We start from the raw sequence: 18,741 nt of genomic DNA, 5'->3' as shown, positions 1-18,741 counted from the left end.
TCTTGCGGTAGAGGGCTCTTTCTAATGTTGTGTCATGGTGAGTTTAGAAGGCTAGTACATGGTCTGGAAATAACTTTTTTGAGCTTAAAATAATCACGACAGTCTCAGCTTTCCAACAGTGAGTATATACTGTTAAGATCTGATGCTTAGCAAAAAAAACATTCGTTTTTACGAAGGGTGTTCGTTTAGTGAAGGGTGTTCCTATGTTGGAACGATGTTCCTTAAGGGGTTAAACAAAAATAGCAAACATCTCTTAACCTAACGTGAGGTCAGACTTGTGCTGGCTCTCTTACCTACAAACATTTCTTAAAGTCCTGCTGCTTCCTCTATCACAGCTGATCATTGTCAGATTGTTCACATGAAATAAAAGAAAAATGCTCAAAATATAATTTGCCATCAAAACAAAAAAGGCCCTAACACGAACTGGGGTTACAGACCAAAGCCACAGTTCTTAAAAGCATCTCAAGGTTGTCCCATTGTAACACCATAGATCATTTTAACCTGAAGTTGATTTGTGGAAATGCAGCCCAGTCTCAAAAGGATTAATGCTGCAAATGATAAAGGCCATGTCTTGTAGTAAACTGGTTTAATTCTAAACCACCTGAGGATATAATCCATTTAAATATCTCAACTAATGGCTCCATACAAAATGCTTAACAGTAAAGTCAAGTTAATGATAACAAGGACTATAATGGTGATTTTAACAAACACGTGTACATGGATGCAAAGAAAGTATAACAAAAGATCTTATCATTACACGATTGGTTCCGTTATCTAATAATTTAACAAAATCTAACAAAAAAAAATGTTTTAGGAGTGTCTCACATGAAACCAAAATTTGACACGTGCAGAAGCTTTGCAGCGCTAAAAAAAAAGACACAACTTTACCATCAGGGGACCTGTTGAACTGCTGTAAACTGCAAATAAAGGACAGACAGTGGCTGATATTGCTGTGTTGGAGCTGTTCCTGGAACATTATAATTATTGCAGCTCCACAGTCGTCAACATTTTGAAAGGGTTCAATATATTTTAACCTGAACCTTGTAATCCTAAACCTAACCAAGTCATTTTCTTTTGCCTAAACCAATATGCTCCCAACAGGATATAAACCCCTGTGTGTTGGGTAACAATCCTACCCTTAATCAGTCACAACAGCCTCCTGAAGCACTTTGTCGCTCTTACATGAATAGAAATGTTGGTCAACATTAATTATGAGGCAGTATTTTTTCTCCTCATATAAGATGCTGAGGACACGACCTGCTATCACATTACTGTTGTTTGGTCCTGTAACGCTGCTTTGTGGGTTGAAGGGGGACATTTCTCTTTTGTTTGATGAGTGAAGGATCTGTTTAGCTGTCAGACTGTGAACACCATCAGACTGACACACTCCTGTCCACCCCTGAGGCTAGTGATTTACATGAATCATGCCGCCATGTCTTTAAGATTAAAAATAGAAAAAACAGAACACATTTTTTTTAAGAGATAGATTTAAAAGAGAAAGCTGTTTTAATTTGTGTTGCATTTCCCATTACAATTTGATGTACTGTAATTGTTACAAGATCGTAGTTGTTGATCTGAGTCATATAACATACCTGATCTTTGAACTTCTGGAAACCACTTATTCATGGCACCTCAACCTGACTCACCAGGTGTTTATAAGAACTCTGAGTTTTTGTCTCTTCCAAGTCAGGGTACAAGTAGATTCACTACTACAGACCTTAAACTGATAGTGAGTTTGCAGGCAAGGTCGAAATAGCTCAGCTGTATCTTCACAACTATATTGTGTAATGCTGGCATCAAGATGGCAAAGTAGGCAACAAAATTCCTCTTGCTAAACTTAATCGTGTCCAAGTTGACTTTGCTTGAGGTTAATTGCAGGTAGCTGTTTCCGACACATCCAAGCCAAAAACTGTCTTCATCACACTGTGGCCTCTTCCAGTTCAGAACCCTCCCCTTTGGCCTTATTCATGCATCAGTGACCTTTCAGAAACATAAGAAAATGGTTGTAGACAGACCTGGAGGAAGTCCTAGTCATACTGAAAGTGTCAGTTGTGCCTCAGCGAACTCAACTTCCTTTCACGTTCAAGGTGCCATTTACTTTGGATCACTGTGGCTCAGGAGGTAGAGCAAGGGGTCCTGGTAGCCTCTGACATCAGTGTATGAATTTATGGATTAATATGGCAAGTGGCAAGCACTTTGAGTGGTCGTTATACCAGAAAGGTGCTACAGAAGTGCAAATCTATTTACTATATAATCAGAATCACTGAATTACAATTGATCCTGATGGGGACAAGTATTTGTACTAGTTTTTATAGCAACTAGCAGAGTTGTTCACACATTTCACTCAAAACATCAAATGTGAACTACATACAGGCAGTAGAGTCTAAACATGTTAAAGAGAAAGCAACGCATTTCCCCAAATATTGTTCGTATATCTTTAAAAGATCAAGTACTTTTTGAGTATTTGGTGTCATTATTTATTTAAAAGGCTATGGAAAAATTTACTGGACCAAAATGTATGCCATAATGTAGATTAATCAATTACACCTCAGCTACAATAACAACAAATTCAAAGCAAGAGCTCTCTCAAGGCCATGCTGTAATGATGGCAGCAAAGTTGTAAGAATATATACTATATACGTAACACACATATACAGTACAGTAGATATATAAGTCTGATTTTATAAGGCTGAGTGGAAGGGCTTCAGGGTATGTCAGCTCTGTGGTGTCTAACAGTGGGCAGGGAGATTGATTCATAATCCAAACTCTAGACAGGCTCCCGAGATCATAGACAGAAAATCAGTGAATTCTGCTTTGGGATTGACATCCATGCACTTGAACAACCACAAGCATTTAATCATTTTTAAGTACAGATTACCTTGTCCAATATGGGTCAGAGTCAGACAATGGGCTTTTTAAACCCCAAGGCGGAAAATCTCCAAATAGCATTAGGTACAAATCACCAGGCTGCATTAACATTTGAACTCCCTTTGATGCACCATATGTTTTATTTTGCTTTAGATTGTCATCACCTGGAGCCACACAAATATTACTGAATGTATGCTTTAAAATTCTTCATGTGTACAATATCGCCGTTTGGTTATGGCCAGGAAGAAATTGTTATGGCTAATAAACTATGGTTAAGTATGACATGGGTGCGGCAGTTAAACTTGGTTATGGTTAGGCCAGGATTGGAGATAAGGATCATGATTATGGATAAACAACTGGTGAATGAATTGCAAGTCTGTGACAGGACATCTGATGGAGCTGCTGCACGCTCATCCACCATCCCAACATCCACATCCTGTCTTTCCTCCCTGATTCATAACAGTACAACAGCTTCAGTCCATTTAACATAATTCATGGAAAATATTATATTGGAATATGACCCTCTCACATCTCATTCAATATTCAGCATTACTTCAGGCTGCAGCCAACAGAACACATGGCCAGTCATTTGTTTGTGACAACCTTGATATTTAATTTGGGACAATGGCATTGCTGGGTAGCTAGCTAGCTTTGTTGTTAAACATACCGTAAAATTATATTTACTATTTGTCAACCATCAGACCTTTTTCAACAGTGCCATGCCAGTGCTGGAGCAAGATGACCGATTCTTATTCAAGTGAAAGGCTCGTTTGCATGTTTTTAACTGATCAAAGTCATCTTGGGCAGCGTTTAAACAAGATGAAGCCTTGGCATTAAATGGCAAAATCCCTTACCCTGAAAAGGTAACAGGTCCTAGTTTGTTTGAGTTTGTGCCATTAGCGAACAGGTGAATGTTAAAGTAACTGACAGGTTTCAGAGTCTATGTGGCTAGGTAAGAGGTTGTTGTTGATGTTGTCATTTCCATGTAGCGATGGGGATTGTGATAGCGATGTTGTTGTTTGTGAAAAACTTGCATATTTTGATCGCAAAACACATTAAAAATACATTAATGTTCTTAATTTTTTTCTTTGGCAAGTCACCATGGCATTAGCAGGATAATACGTGACAAGGTGTCCATTATCAGGAATCAATAGACGTCAACCTACCTGCATGATGCACAACCAACACATGTAACAACCTACAAATGGCGTTTTCTAAGTGTCATGGGTTCATCCCATATTGTGACTCTCGCCATGTTACCAAAGTTCCATCGTTGGGTCAAGTTGTAACAACTGAGCAGACTTAATTTGCTGATCAAGCTCCACTGTCACCAGAGAACAGTTGAGGAAATCATTCTTACCTTTTACTATAGCACTGTACACCTTGGAAACACCTCTGTGTGTCTGGTGAACAATCTTCTGCACTACTATTGTATATATCTGTATTTAATTCTGTTCTTCAGATACACACACACACACACACACACACACACACACACACACATTCATAAAAAAAAACAGTTATGAGTTTCTCTCAGTCAAGCATTTAAGCTATAAACCAAGTGAGCACATTATAGACTACATTCCAAAAAAGCTCATCCTACTTCACCCCATTCAAACAGTACATAAATGTACAGAAAAAGCTGCTTGTGGAGGTCATGCCCACTTACCAGTCGTGATACTGACAGTGTAAACAGAGAGGAGAAGGCAGCAGAGAGTGAGAGGGCTAGTCATCCTGCCGAGTGCTGCTGCTCAGACCAGAGGATGCTCCATCTGTCATCAGAGCAGAGGACGATGGCAATGTTTGATCTCCCATCCTTCACACTGAGGTTTCCTCACTATACCACTCGGGTTTAGAGTCAGAGGATTAAAGCAGTTCTCTCTCTCTCTCTCTCTCTCTCTCTCTCTCTCTCTCTCTCTCTCTCTCTCTCTCTCTCTCTTTTTTTTAACATCACCCCACTTAATCCAAATAATAACATTTTACTTGACTTGAAATTGTTTTATGTTGTGGACATAACCCAGATGTAGAATATCCCATATTCTACAGTGGTTCAGGTTCAGGTTACTGAATTCTGATATATGAAGTCCTGAGGTGAAGAGATCACATTTTTAAATTAAGGCTTTTAATTGCTACGGAGACAAGAAAAACTTCACATCTTTTGTATCTTTTTAGTAATCACCACCTTAACTGTCGATTCATACAGCATGCCAGTGCTGCGTATCTAAAAGAGGCATGGCCATACAGATCATGACGGTGAGATCTGTGTGTTTCCTTCAACGTGTTTCCCCTGTCGTCCACCTGTTAATCTAAACATGTATCCGCCAAATGTTTATAATCATATGGATGCTGTTACAATGTGTTGTGAATGAGATCCTGACCCACCATGCATTGTGTAAAGTGACAAAGTTATGTTTCTTTCGTCACATAATTGTTGCCATTAAACTGCTGTTTTTCAGGCAAAAATGTGACGAAGAGTCGGCCGGACAGACAGGATGATAATATTCCATTCCACGAGTGAAGGATCAGTTTAGTTGTCAGACTGTGAACACCATCAGAGGGGAGTAACATGCTGATGAAGGCTCTCATTCATCCAGGTCATGGTAATTCTAAGTACTGTATGGTAGGCAACTGGACTTATGTCAATTTCTCAAAGATGTTTCCGTTTCCTAAATTTATTTCACCTCTGCTGCTTCAGTTCTGAACTGACACCTGCCTATTTTGTTTACATCTGCTTCCCCATGAGATCATGTGAGAAGAATCATTGATCCCTCTTAAGGTATAACTTTATCTGTGGTGTGTGAAGTGTCATTTTGTTTTCAAATCATGTAGTGTGTGCATTTTTACGATTAGAGAGTATGTTTGCCCTTATGTGTGACACAACCCAATTAAAAATTGTTCAGTAGGCCCAAGATAAAGCTTTTAAAAAATTCAGTTGAATTTACTATTTGATAGAAATGTGTCCATCATAGTTGAATTACAACAAAGTGGCAGTGGTTCAGGTTCAGGTTACTTTATTTGTACACGTAAATAGATTTTGAAGAAAGAAGAAAAAAAAAGGCATCTATCTTGGCATTGCAACGTGCATCTTGGAATATCTGGCAGACATTTCCGCTTGGACAAGAGAGCATCACCCTAAGCTCAACCTTAGTAAAAATGAACTCCTCTTCATCCCAGGGAAAGACTGCCCTCACATGGACCTGTTGAGGACATCACAGTATCACCTTCATCGACTGCCAGGAACCTGGGGGTAATCCTCGACGACGGACTATCCTGCACCCCCAACATCACTGCTGTGGCCCAATCCTGCAGATTTGCCCTCTACAACATTGGCAGGATCCTGTCTTTCCTCACAAAGGACGCAATGCAACTCCTGGTCCAAGCACTGGTCATCTCCTGCCTGGACTACTACAACTCGCTCTTGGCTGGACTACCAGCCTCCACGACTGAACTGTTGCAGCGTATCCAGAACGCTGCAGCAAACCTCGATTTCAATCTACACAAATTCTCATGTGACCCCCTCCTCCATCATCTCCACTGGCTTCCTGTTCGTCCAATACAAGACAATGGTGATCGCATTCAAGGCTGTAAACAGAAATACACCCGTCTACCTCCAAACACTGATCAGACCACACGCCCCAGCGCAAGCACTTCACTCCACTACATCAGCTGGCGGGCTGGTACTGCCCATAAATACTCTTCAAACCTTTTCACATCATGGATTCCTAAACTGATACAAATTACAACAGAGACCTGTATTTCATAAGACATACCCCAGGGTCTCCCAATTGATAGGATGCTTGTAGATGTTTTATCAAAGTGTATGACACATATCACCAGAATAGTCATACATTCTGTCACTGTGTTACTTTTGGATGAAATGATACTCTCCCCCAAAAACCCCCTCAAGGACCGCAGCAGGGTTCCTGGACCACACTTGTACAACTGTCTTTCTGTGGAATGCAGTGCAATGGAGCATTTAAAACATACAGACTAGACTGTGCTCAGTAAATAATAATTTAACAATAATAAATAAATACAAATTTCCATTATATCTAGTTAAGTACAGATTTGTGTTTGTACTTCTCACAAGTGTCCACCAGATGGTGCTGTTGGTATCATACTATCAATACACCTCACCCATATTACATCTTTAAATGTATATATTGACTGCATTTGCATGAACATTTGTATCAATATGTGACTGACATATGTATGTAAGAGGCAGAATGACATACAGCTTATGGCCCCCTATATATTAATAATTGATTAATGAAATCAATTACTGATATATATATATATATGTCTGTTTATATATGTTTATATATATATAAACATATATAAACAGGGATAAAATAACAGGAAATAGGTAATAAAGAAATTGTGTGTATGCATGTTGATGATGAAGCACAAATTATTTTATCCGTCAGATTCAGAAAAAACTGGAGTTGCAAGGGCTTCACAGATTCGCTATATGTACTTTTACATACTTTTACACAAGTTATGTATTTGATATTAGTCTCTCCACACACAAACTGTAGGTCATATTTTATTCTATATATGACATATCACAACACTATATCACAAGCTATATAGTGAAACCTCAGATGGACACTAAGACGACTATCTACTATGAAATGAAATAGTCCGTGTCCCATCAATGAGTGGTATTTGATCATAAGGCATATTTACAGATTTACACAGCCCATTCTGTAGACATTAATTTGTTTTAGTTTTATAAATTTGTTTGATTTTATAAAGCATTCCATCAAAGTAAAAATGATGTCTCCAACTTTTGTTGTGACCTTGTGAGTCAGGTCATGACAGCTGGTTTGCAGGCCCCTCTTTGGATTTCCCTGCTGTTGTTTCTACACCGGCTGGTGAAAGTGTTCCATGTCTGCCAGCATCTGTACTGTTGTCTACGATGAGGCATTTATGTATTGTATTGAGGTTAACCACACAGACACAAAAGTAGATACATTCTTGTGCAACATAGTGACTCACAGAATTGTAAGTAGTTTTCTGAACCAACATCAAAGTATGTGTCATCAGTGATATTTGGCAAGTTGGACTTCACATGTTGTATACATTAGTTTCACATATTTTTATACATGTTTTATACATTCTCATTAGTTCTCATGAGGTAAGCCGTCCTGAGATTGTCCACAGACTGAGATGGTAAAAATTCAAATCAGTTCACTTTAAAGCCACCATGTTAACATTTGGAAGAATATATGACCGACAACAAACAAAGAAAGGAACTTTGAATGAGATGTCTCCTCTGTGCCACCACTGAAGAGGTTTTTGTTTGCGTCACCCTTCAGCAGGACCTCCACTGGGTAATGGTCACTAACCTCAAGCGCCTGAATAAAAAACACAAACAAAACAGCTTACTAACATCAGCACACTTCTATAGGACACAGTTTTAGGCTTTACATGGGTTGTTCGCTTTTTTTTTTTAACTGCTTTAGTTAAGCCTATCAAATAGCTTCACATTTCACAAGACACGCAGCCTGTTACCTGCTCCTCTGTGAGTCGGTATTCCATTTGGAAGTTAAATGGTTTGGCTGAGAAGGGCACAACTGCTCTGGCAAACCTTTCCCCATGAACCACGATCCTGGTGTAAAACACACAAGGGACAGTCCAAAATACATACTTGATACAAACACTGATGTTTTCTCATTTGAAATAAGATGGCATGTTAAAGAAACTTGGTCCCTACAGTATTTAACACAGCGTAATTTTAGTTGGGTTTCCATGACCAGATGCTTCGCTACTAGACAACAATAAACTGCAGCAATATCTCACAAGGAGGTCATCTTTGGTTATTAGAGGAAACCACACCCATCTGCAAATGCAGCCATCATTTGATCTCAACTACTCACCTGTTTCATGACTTCATCTTGCAGGGTTATGATACTATTGCAGTGACAGAATCTGTCCACATACATATGAACAGCTACCAAAGTACTCAACACTTCAGACACAGAAGCAGACAGGCTGGTACATAAGCTCACACTTTTTGAAGGAAACAAACATCTTGTTGTTTTGATTTAATGCTGAATTCACAAGAAGGCATCCTCCACCTCACTTAAAAACTCTCACAGTCAAATGATTTATAAGGGAGTCTGGGGATATTGCAGTTACTAGTTGGATACTTAGTTAAAACAGATGCTGTGTTACCCAATCATCTGCTAGTATGCTTCTTTGGGGTGTTCACACCTGCATTTAGAGCTGTCTACCTTATCTGATAACTCACAGACTCACATTAGGCTCACAAAACATTACAAGCAGAGGCTTGAGTGGTGTAGGGTCCAACTAGATCTATGGATCTAGAGCCACTTTGTGGTGGGACCTATGGAGTGTGAATTCACCTGTCATAGGTGCAGGACGTGGAGGATCGCACAGTAGTGTCAACCTTATCTGGAATCAGCCAGAAGAGGCTCCTCTCTGTAATCAGGCGAACGTTCTTCCTGTTCTTCTTAGCAAGGTAGCCGCAGTCAGCGTTGAAGTCCCCCAGAAGCATCACATCCTGCTCTTATACAAACATTCACAGCAAAATTGATGGTAGAACTACAAAATGGTATCAACTTTGAGACTGGGTCATTATGAATGTGTCCTGCAGTTTTAATTAGCACCAACAAACCTTACCTCAGTTTTCCACATCTTCTTCACATGTTGTAATACATCATACAAGGCATCTAGTTCCTTAGTTGTGTTGGTCGGAGTGGTATGCTGAGGTATGAGGACAAACTCCTTTATAGCTGAAGATATAGATGGGGTTTGGAGGGAGGGAGGGCGCAAGGAAAGGTGTTTATATGCCACACATCACCATGCTATTCCTCATCTTAAATGGGAATCCTGAGTGTCAGAGAACTGACCTGTCTTGGGGGCTGTGAAGCGGACAACAAAAGGCTCTCTGGAGAAAGCATCAACATCTCCGGGTTGATCATCTGGGTACTGATACTTGCCAGTGACTTTGACTGTACCTGTCCTGTACACAATCAGACAAACAAATTACAGCCTGTATTCAAGATGGCTTAACTTTGGTTCATCCAGCAGTGTGGACACACTGTTTAGCTCACCTGTAAACAAATACATACTGCTCCTGGTATGATTCAGACCTGCCCAGTCTCTCACTGGCCACAGCGTCATACACATGGTCAGTGTCATACCTGAATGTCGAAGAGAGACAGACAGAAAAGTTGACACAACTGTTAATTCTGTTATTCTGATCTTCAGAACATCACTGTTTCTGACTTGTGTTATGATTCAGATTTAGTGCGATACCAAATATTTTATTTCCTGTCACCTCAGTTTGGATTTGGGTGGGTATGTTTGCTCTGAGTGGTGCATCACTCTGTTGCTTCTGATAATGGTCACAGTGTCAGATATGAGAAACGCTGATTTGAACTAACTGTTTGGAAGAACAATGTATGAGTCCACTCTTGATTAAAAGCTGTTTTCACTGTCCTTTGTCTCTGTCTTTGGCTGTTGTCTCTCGTTTCATCTCTCATCTGTGTGTGAATATCTGTCTGACTTTAATCACAGTGCTCAACACAATGATTCATGATTAACAATGTATGCAATTGTTCTGTGAGTTTACAGGTTCACTAGTGCTGTAAAGGTTAGAAAAGAGAAATGCTCTTGCAAAATGTAATAATTTTCAAAAATGTATCAGTTATAGTTCCAATTCTGGATAGGATGCTATCTGGGTTTGGTCCATCTATGAGTGATCTTGGGGAGAGTCACCTGTTAAGGCGTTCAAGCAGCCGTGGTAAAGCTCTTTGTTGACTGTCTCGCACTTCCTGGAGCAAACTCACATCACAGCGAGCGATGATCTGGAAGATATATTACAGCAATTAAAAAGTTATTTGCATCGTAACACAAAAGTAAATGTTGCATTTTGGCCAGGAGGATAAAGCAGATGAAATTGCAGACGGACTGAGGTTTTGTTGTTGGTGATGTGTATTGAGCAAGGTGACGTTGTTCACTGAGCACTTTGACACAAAAATATCTGATACAACAAACTTGCAAGTTTGAACTGACAGACTTCATATGTGTGATTCATGGGTCAATTCAGACAGGATAAAAGTATTTGTTGTTTCAGGTCCTGCATAGCATTCATTTACAAAACCTAGCCTTGGCAGGTTGTATACAGGTATTAGTGATACAAGTGTTAGATGTGGCTCGTCACTGGCTGATCATACCCGTATGTTCTTTTTCTTGTCTAAAACATACTTCTTGTCTTATTTCTTCAACACATTGCCCAAAGCCCTTTATATAATCCTAGCCCCTTGATAGCTATCTTCGGGGCATCCCTTACACCAGCCTGCCTCATTCATTAAGCATTAATGACACATTAACTTGCTTTTGCTTCAGTCGTTGCCCGTAGATGTATTCTCTTACACTAGAAAAGCCCAAATCCACCTTCCGTCACAGCTTGGTTAACTGAGTTAACATCCCGTCTGTCATTAGAAAATACCAAACATTCCCATAGAGGTTCAACTGCCAGTTTCTACAAAACATGGCAGCCTATCCTCTCCTCAATAGTCTTCTCTGGACCCATCTGATTCTTAATGCATCTATTTTTTGACATAAGCATCTTGAACATTCTTCCTATTGCATTTTCCTCCCTGTATTTTTATCTTTTATTCATTTTTGGTATGTTGTGTTCTTATCTCCTTCTGAGAGTTTGGAGTAGCAGGTGAGGGGTTGGAGTAAGGTACTTGTTCTGTGTTTCTGTTTTAACACACCAAAGAGGCCTGGGGAGGAAAAAGGTGTTGGAACACTTTGGATATATTTTGATACTTGCTCAAAACTGGTTTCATTGAGAGATTTTTTTTCTGTTTGGTAGTAGTATCCTTGGGCAAGATCCTGAACTCCAACTAGCTCCCTACCAAGCAAGTTAAGAGGCTGCAAATGCGCAGCACAGTGAATGGTAAAAACATGGATGACTTTTTGGCAATGTACATTACATAATATATATTGTATCAATACCTTTGGCGACTTCTTCTTCTTTTGTTTTTCACAGCTTCCTGCTACGGATTTATGCCATGGACTACCGGGTCAATGCCCGGCAACTGTGGTGCATGCACAGGATGCCGAGGCCATTTCAGATTTGACTAAGGCCTATACATGAAAGAGTAAATTGACTTCCAACTGCATTACATGGCCGTTAAAAGTTTAATTGGACCTTAAAAGCTTTTAAATCGGACTAACACAATAGTCTCTGTCCCTTTTACTTGTTATTGTCATATTTGTCTTCATACAGGTACCCAGAGAGTATTTTGTGCAAATAGGGCTGCACAATATTGGGAAAAAATTATTTGAAATGAATGTTTTTTTCTGCAATATATATTGCAATATAAAGAAATATAGAATGATAAAATAAATAAAATAGACTAATCAAATCATGTCATGCCAAACTATGCAGCAAATAGCAAGCAGCAATGAAATTCAACGCTAAAACACATCAGAAGCAAGAACAAAAGACCACAACTCAGTTCAATATAAGTTGCTTTACCTTCCATCCCTCAACAGTTTGGTTCTAATCCAGTTCACACACACAAAAGCTAAATCCATCCATCTTTGTCTTACCCTGGTAAGAGTAAACATGACACTGCTCTTCTGGGACTTGGAATCCCCAAAGCTTTGGACGTTGAAAGCACAGATTCTAAAATCTGAGGAGCCTGCAACATCACACACACCCGTGAGGAAGGGAAGTAGGAGGAGGGTGAAGGACCTCATGGCACAGAGCTGGGACAGTGACCTTATGTGTGGAGACAAAGACAGATCAAATTTGATTGACTGACATCTACAGTTTTTGTGCACAAGAACCACAGAAGCAATAGTAACTGTAACTGATGATCACTAGCCCTTTTCACACAGAGATGCTGCAGAAATGTGACAATGTGAAGAGTCAGTAGGACAGACAGGAGGACAGAAACTTCTCTGTGTATATCTGCAGTATTTTCTTCCTTAGATAAGTATAAGTAGTAGTAGTTACAGTTACTACGTTACTGTTACTGTTTATGTTGTTGAGTGAAGGACCTGTGTTGTTATCAGACTGACAAGGCCCTACTCCGCGCCGCCGGCTTATCTGGTTGGAATACAAGTTGTTGTGTATGATCTGGGTTGTCTTAATACATCGCAACAGATTATATTGATAATTCAGCAGACAAACTGATAAAAATTCCTTTCCAATATATCACAACAGTACTGGCAAATTTGCACAGTTGCACACTGTGTTACCTGTTATGGCCCTTAGCCCATGGCTGTGTCCTGTGTGTAGTGGGTGTGTCTGTGTGTTTGGGATTGGGAGCACCTGGGCCTGGCTCTGCAGCTGATTTAAGCCGGCTGGTTTAAGTCCTCTCTCTCTCTTTCCTCAGGATCGACACCCTGCTGCTGCTGCTGCTGCTGCTGTTTTGTTTGTTCTGTTCTTTTCTGCACCGGACAACATGCACCTCACATTTGACACCACATACAAGCACCCTCTTACACTACTGATATACACTTCCACACTCCATGGTACATTTAATTTGTGGTTATAATCAATAAACATAACTCTTTTGTTTTCATCCCGCATCAATTATCCATATTTTGTTGCGGCCTCGGAGCCAGTCGTACATTACGTTGAACACACTCATGTAGCTGCCATAACAATATAAGTGCACTCTTGCACTTAACTGGATACACTGAAACAGTGGAACAACATGAAAATAAAGTCCATTGGGTGTTATCTTGTGTCATTGAACTTATTTTGACTGGTTTTTCATAAATGCACACGTATCCTCAGTGTTCCTGAACACACTGTAAACATCATATGAATATAAAGTTACTTTTAAAAGTAACATTACCCAACACTGACTTTAAAGGATCCCTGATCGGTTCAATATGTGCTAACTCTGTTTGTCCATTTCCTCTGACAATTGTGGGATTTTATATGGTGGGAAAAAAGAAAGAAATCATAGTTTGCGTTAAAATAGATTTGTTTTGCAAAGGTAGCAAACCCTTGTCTTCCATGGAAAGGTGTGACCTATCCATCTCTCCCCAGCCACCGCCTGTGCTTTGCTTAATGGTACCTACATATTTATGTATGTAAGTTAACTTATGTAATTATGTAATACCATGATCTGTTCACGACACAAGCTTATACCAAAATTAAGGAATAGGTTGATCACAAGCAGAACTAAAAAAACATATAGGGTTTTGAACATTTCCAATCCTGGTACCTGGAATTTGGTTCCCAACGATCGAGTCATATTCCTATGGTGTAACAGTGTATATCACATGTGAGTCAGTCTTTCTGAGTTTTATTTCATCATTGCTATACTGCATATGAGAGTAGTAAATAAAATAACTGTTGAATTAAACTGCTACATTTAGTTGTTGATAAAAGACGTTTTACCTCTCATACAAGAGGCTTCCTTAGTTCTTACTAACTGAAGGAGAGTTGGCAGGCTTTTAAACTATATGTGGGAGTGTCCTTACAGAGTTGTTAAGGACATGTGTGAGCTCTGAGTTTCAGAGTTGTTAGGGCCACTTGTGGGTCATTGACTCAACCAGCCTTCAGGTGGGCTGCTAAGGCTGGGTGAGCCCCGGTGTGAATGGTTGTTAAGTTGTCTGGCGAGGGAACTAAGTACTGTACTAGCTGGGGGTGATAGGTAATGTCTTAGGCCACCTCCTCTGTCCAAAATAACCTACTGTTGACTTTTGGTATCAAACTGGACACGAACAGCTGTCTCCTGAGCTATATTGACTTTTCACTCTTTATACCACTTTTGTTCACTTCCTCATTTGTAGACATGCTGCTTCCAAAGTCGAACTACACCGTTGTGTGTCTGGGACAGGCTACATGAACCCAACCAAAGTTATTATCTTCCTCAACCAAGGAGTTTTGGTGCCTCTGATACATATATTATCAAAACTTAACCAAACAGCGACTGATTTGCAATTCTTTACCTTCTATTTGTGGCCCAAACAGATAGACTTGTTTAAGTGAACAGTAACATTTCTTTCTAACAAATCAATATAACATAGTCCAGAATGTGTGTGTGTGTGTGTGTGTGTGTGTGTGTGAGTGAGTGTATTTGTGTATGTGAATCCTATCTACATGATCTTCTTGAAGAGTTACTGAGTCAGCAGTCACAGTGGAACTTCCTGTTTGCTTTGCTGTTTCCCCAAGATGAGTTTGGTCTTGGTTGGGTTTAGCTAATACCTCATGCTAATGTTTCGTACTTGTTGTTAAATTTGTCATTTTTGTGGAGTACAATTGTCAAATAACTGCTTTCTTGTTGGCAGATGATAAAAAAGGAACTCTTGTCTATCTGTTAGATATGGTGCAATGGCCAGGAGGTTAGAGATCAAAAATACCAGCTCCTCTAAAAAGCAAACATAGCTTAACAGAAACTTACAAACAAAAAGGTCCTCTAACTTGAACTATTCACTTAAAGCAAAGCCTAATCCAGATGTTAAAGTTTTTCAGTTGTGGTCACTCAAAGTGTGTATCAATTATTTTGATAAAGAACTGATCCTATCTAATACAATCATTTGAAATTAATGTGTGTCATTGTTTTACTGTAATAGCCTTCTTTCGCATGTGCACACACACACACACACACACACACACACACACACACAGATAAAAACACATGACATAAGATATGACTGGTCAGTCACACACAAAGTTTCTTTCTCATTCAGGGTTCCCAGGAACACAGGCAGCTGTGGCAGATCAAGAGGCAGCAGCTCTGTTAAATTACTTCAGGCTCAGGGACAAAACAGCCATGATGTCATGGTTCATAACATGGACTACTTCCGTCAGCCTGCCTGTCATTTATTCCTGTCAAACACAACCCCCCCCCCCCCAAACACACACACACACACACACACACACACACACACACACACACATGAGGAAGAATAAAGGGAAGGTTGAGTGAAAGGTGGAGTAGCAGCAGTTTACCAGATTGTTGTCTCGGTGTGGCAGCGGGGTTTCCTGCTTGCTTTCTCTCTACTGAAACTTGAAGCTCCAGTATGTTTCCTGGAGGTGGGACTTGTTGACAAGTGGAGCTTCGGGATATAACTTGATCTTGATCCTAGTTTAAAAAGTCACTAAAGGCATGTTGTTACTTGTCTACCAAAGGCAAAATACAAGAAGGCAGGTTTCATTTGTCGGCTAAGGCTGTAAACACAGCAGTCAAAGTTGGCCCCTCCTCTCGACTCAACAACATACAGACAGAGAGACACTGCCTGTGTTCCCATTTTAATGGGTGACAGGTTATTCTTTGTCTACAAACAGTTTTTTGCAAAGGAAAATCTCACTCATTCTGCCTGTAATTCAAATTTGGCATGCCAATAAAAAGGAAACCATAAGAATAACTGTGAGAGATAACACTAGGTGAGTGCAGATGTCAACATTCATGTAAAGTCAGTCATTGGTATCATTAGCGTAGGCTGTCATGTGACAATAAGACAGACTACTTATGAGGCTTCATAATCTTACTATCACATCAAACAGTTTAATGATGAAACTAATTACAAATGCACTCTTAAATACTTATGGCTATATTAAAGTCCATTTAGCAATAATTCACTCAAACCTTTTTGTTACGTCATAAAATAGTTCTGAAAAGTCTCAAGTTGTGTTTTTACAAAACTTTTTTTTCATTATTTGTAGGCTGTCCAGCGCGAGATTGGTCCTCCAAAGACTATCCCTGTGCTACCAGTCTTCAAGATGAACATTTAAATTTAAAACTACTTTCCTAACTTTGCAGATTACAGTCTTGTGTCCTATGTGAAGTCTGCTATGTTTCTGTGTTTTATCATTGTTCATCAGTTTTTAAATAAACAAAACTGAAAGCAGTCTAGTGATGTGTTGGTCTCGAACAAAACAGCTCACAGAGCCGGTTCTCCACAGCTACGATCGGAGCAGGAGACGGATTCACTTCTTCTTCCGCTCTCATTTTTTTTCAGTTTAAGCCGCACGTGATTGGTCAACTACATCACGTGCGTCTGTGTGTGTCCAAGCTGAGCGGGGGGGGATGGGAGGGGAGGGGCGGGGCTTACAGACACTGTACAGAAAGAGAGAGAGAAAGAGAGAGAGAGAGAGAGAGAGAGAGAGAGAGAGCAGCTGCTACAGGGACAATACGATGGAAAAGTGTGAACATGAGTGACTGCAGGAAACCAGTCAAATTTGAATTTTAATGACATTGATTTCAAAGGCAGAGTATAGAGTGTGCAAGGATGAGAATCTCATATAGAGCAGGCTCTACAAATAACCTGCACATTAGAACTGTACATCCTTCAGCAGTTGGAAAAAAAGACAAGCAAGTGAACCTGCTGCTAATGAAAGTGCCAGTTTATCTAGTGCAACTACTGCTGCTGCGTCAGTGTCTACCTCCTGTACACCACCACAACCACCTGGACCTCCTACTCAGAGCTCTATGAAACAATCTGTGCAAAAGGCTATGACCCCAGTAAGACAGAACACAACACATGAGGAATTGGCTAAAATGGTTGCACGTGATTTCCAACCATTTTCAGTTGTGGATGACAGAGGATTTAGAAGCTTTCCTCATCGTCTTAATGCAATGTATGTAATTCCAAGACGGAAGACTCTCTCCCACCAAATAATCCCAGTACTATATGACAGAATGTGCTTCCCTGCAAGAGAGAGTTAAAAAAGCCCCAGCAATTTTGCCTGACTACTGACTGCTTGTCAGTCTGTATACTCGATGTAAGGCAACCTTGAATGCCATGAAAGGCGCCATCAAATAAAATGTGTTATTATTATTATTATCATTATTATTATTATTATTGTTATTATTTGCTGGACATCCCTCACCACCACATCCTTCATGTTAGTTATTTGCCACTTCGTTGAAAATTACAAAATTGTGTCCTGTCTTTCGTATTTCACTGTAAATAGTTAAACCATTATAGATATTATACATACAATCAGAGATTGTACCTTTTTGTCAAACTGAGATGTTTTTTTTTTGTAGAACTCAATTAAATGTTGAGTATAATAAGACATATAAATAATAAACATTTTATATAATGTATGTTTTTTACATTAGTAATTTATTTTACATCTAATTTTACATTATTCTTGGTAATAATTTAGATTAGGCAACAACAAAATCTGAGGAGACATTGGGAGCCGGGAGGGTTAGCCAGCTCTTTTTAGTGAGAACGGCTTTCTTGGAAGAGCCGAGTTCCCATCACTAACACAGTCCTTCCAAACCCAAAGATAAGATGTGAAGCAGGTATAATGGTGCATTGAAGTTGTGTCTGAATAATCTCAACAATTCTTTATCAATTCACGAACTCCATATCAATTTTTCGCTTACATACAATTTGTCATGTGGTTTTAGGTCGTAACCCTTGCTGTCCACGTCAGTTGGCAAAACGGTTTATTGGTATGAACCACGAGAGCAAGTCAGGTAAATGAAAACAAGTGGTTCATTGAATGTACTGTTGCAGCAAGTCTGGGACAAAAATAACTTTTTAATTTTCAAACAAACATCCACATGTTATTTAAACGGTCTGAGTAATAAGATATGACACAACCGTGTGGCATCCATCTTGTTTCCACCTTTGTTCTTGATGAGCACACCGAAGTCGTTGGGACGACTTCCAAAAACAGGCAATACGGGAAATTCCACGTGTACTTGAATGCAGCGTAAGATATGCGCTTCGTCACATTTCATCACACTTCTGGTTGGCATTCAGAATAAAAGTGTGTAATTCTAATTCTTCAAATATTTTATTGATCTAACTACAGGGTAGGGGTGCAGGTTGGCATTTACTCACGAAATGATCACACAGTTGAGGAAGTGATTCCAGAAAATGATGAACGTGTTATGCCAT

The 18,741-nt window shown here is 39.6% G+C and overlaps 2 protein-coding genes across 6 annotated transcripts in view; both read right to left on the bottom strand.

Annotated features, from left to right (window-relative positions):
* The window catches only part of LOC115585035 (immunoglobulin superfamily member 21-like), a 33,599-nt gene extending 28,879 nt beyond the window's left edge, over positions 1–4,720 (bottom strand). For 2 of the 4 annotated variants that reach the window (XM_030423056.1, XM_030423057.1), the window contains exon 1: positions 4,538–4,720. In XM_030423056.1, coding sequence (XP_030278916.1) covers positions 4,538–4,601 — 64 coding nt within the window. In that variant the 5' untranslated portion in view covers positions 4,602–4,720. Of the gene's footprint in view, positions 1–4,228; positions 4,325–4,537 lie in introns of all 4 variants that reach the window. The other 2 variants (XM_030423058.1, XM_030423059.1) reach the window with 2 other exon arrangements.
* A 2,545-nt stretch (positions 4,721–7,265) lies between these two features.
* LOC115585036 (deoxyribonuclease gamma-like) lies at positions 7,266–16,787 on the bottom strand. 2 transcript variants are annotated; one of them, XM_030423060.1, is made up of 9 exons: positions 15,833–16,787; positions 12,466–12,637; positions 10,618–10,706; positions 9,951–10,040; positions 9,747–9,859; positions 9,517–9,629; positions 9,240–9,397; positions 8,386–8,482; positions 7,266–8,228 (listed from the first exon to the last, which is right to left on the bottom strand). In XM_030423060.1, exons 2-9 carry the CDS (start codon positions 12,613–12,615, stop codon positions 8,067–8,069), a joined length of 972 nt encoding a protein of 323 aa, XP_030278920.1. In that variant the 5' UTR covers positions 12,616–12,637; positions 15,833–16,787; the 3' UTR covers positions 7,266–8,066. The 2 variants fall into 2 exon arrangements, with proteins under 2 accessions (XP_030278920.1, XP_030278921.1); XM_030423061.1 differs by lacking the exon at positions 15,833–16,787 and adding an exon at positions 13,120–13,259 and having other exon boundaries at positions 7,402–8,228.
* Positions 16,788–18,741: the final 1,954 nt, after the last annotated feature.

This window comes from Sparus aurata, chromosome 7 (genome assembly GCF_900880675.1).
Source record: "Sparus aurata chromosome 7, fSpaAur1.1, whole genome shotgun sequence".
In the NCBI taxonomy this organism is placed as follows: domain Eukaryota; kingdom Metazoa; phylum Chordata; class Actinopteri; order Spariformes; family Sparidae; genus Sparus; species Sparus aurata.
This window is presented reverse-complemented; position numbering and strand designations above follow the sequence as displayed.

Excerpts from the sequence above, each read along its gene's own strand:
- LOC115585036 (XM_030423060.1), bottom strand. The coding sequence starts at position 12,615 with ATGAGGTCCTTCACCCTCCTCCTACTTCCCTTCCTCACGGGTGTGTGT. Across the intron at positions 9,860-9,950 it reads CAGTATGTATTTGTTTACAG|GACAGGTACAGTCAAAGTCA; the intron begins GTGAGCTAAACA and ends GATTGTGTACAG. Across the intron at positions 8,483-9,239 it reads ACGTCCTGCACCTATGACAG|GATCGTGGTTCATGGGGAAA; the intron begins GTGAATTCACAC and ends GTTTTACACCAG.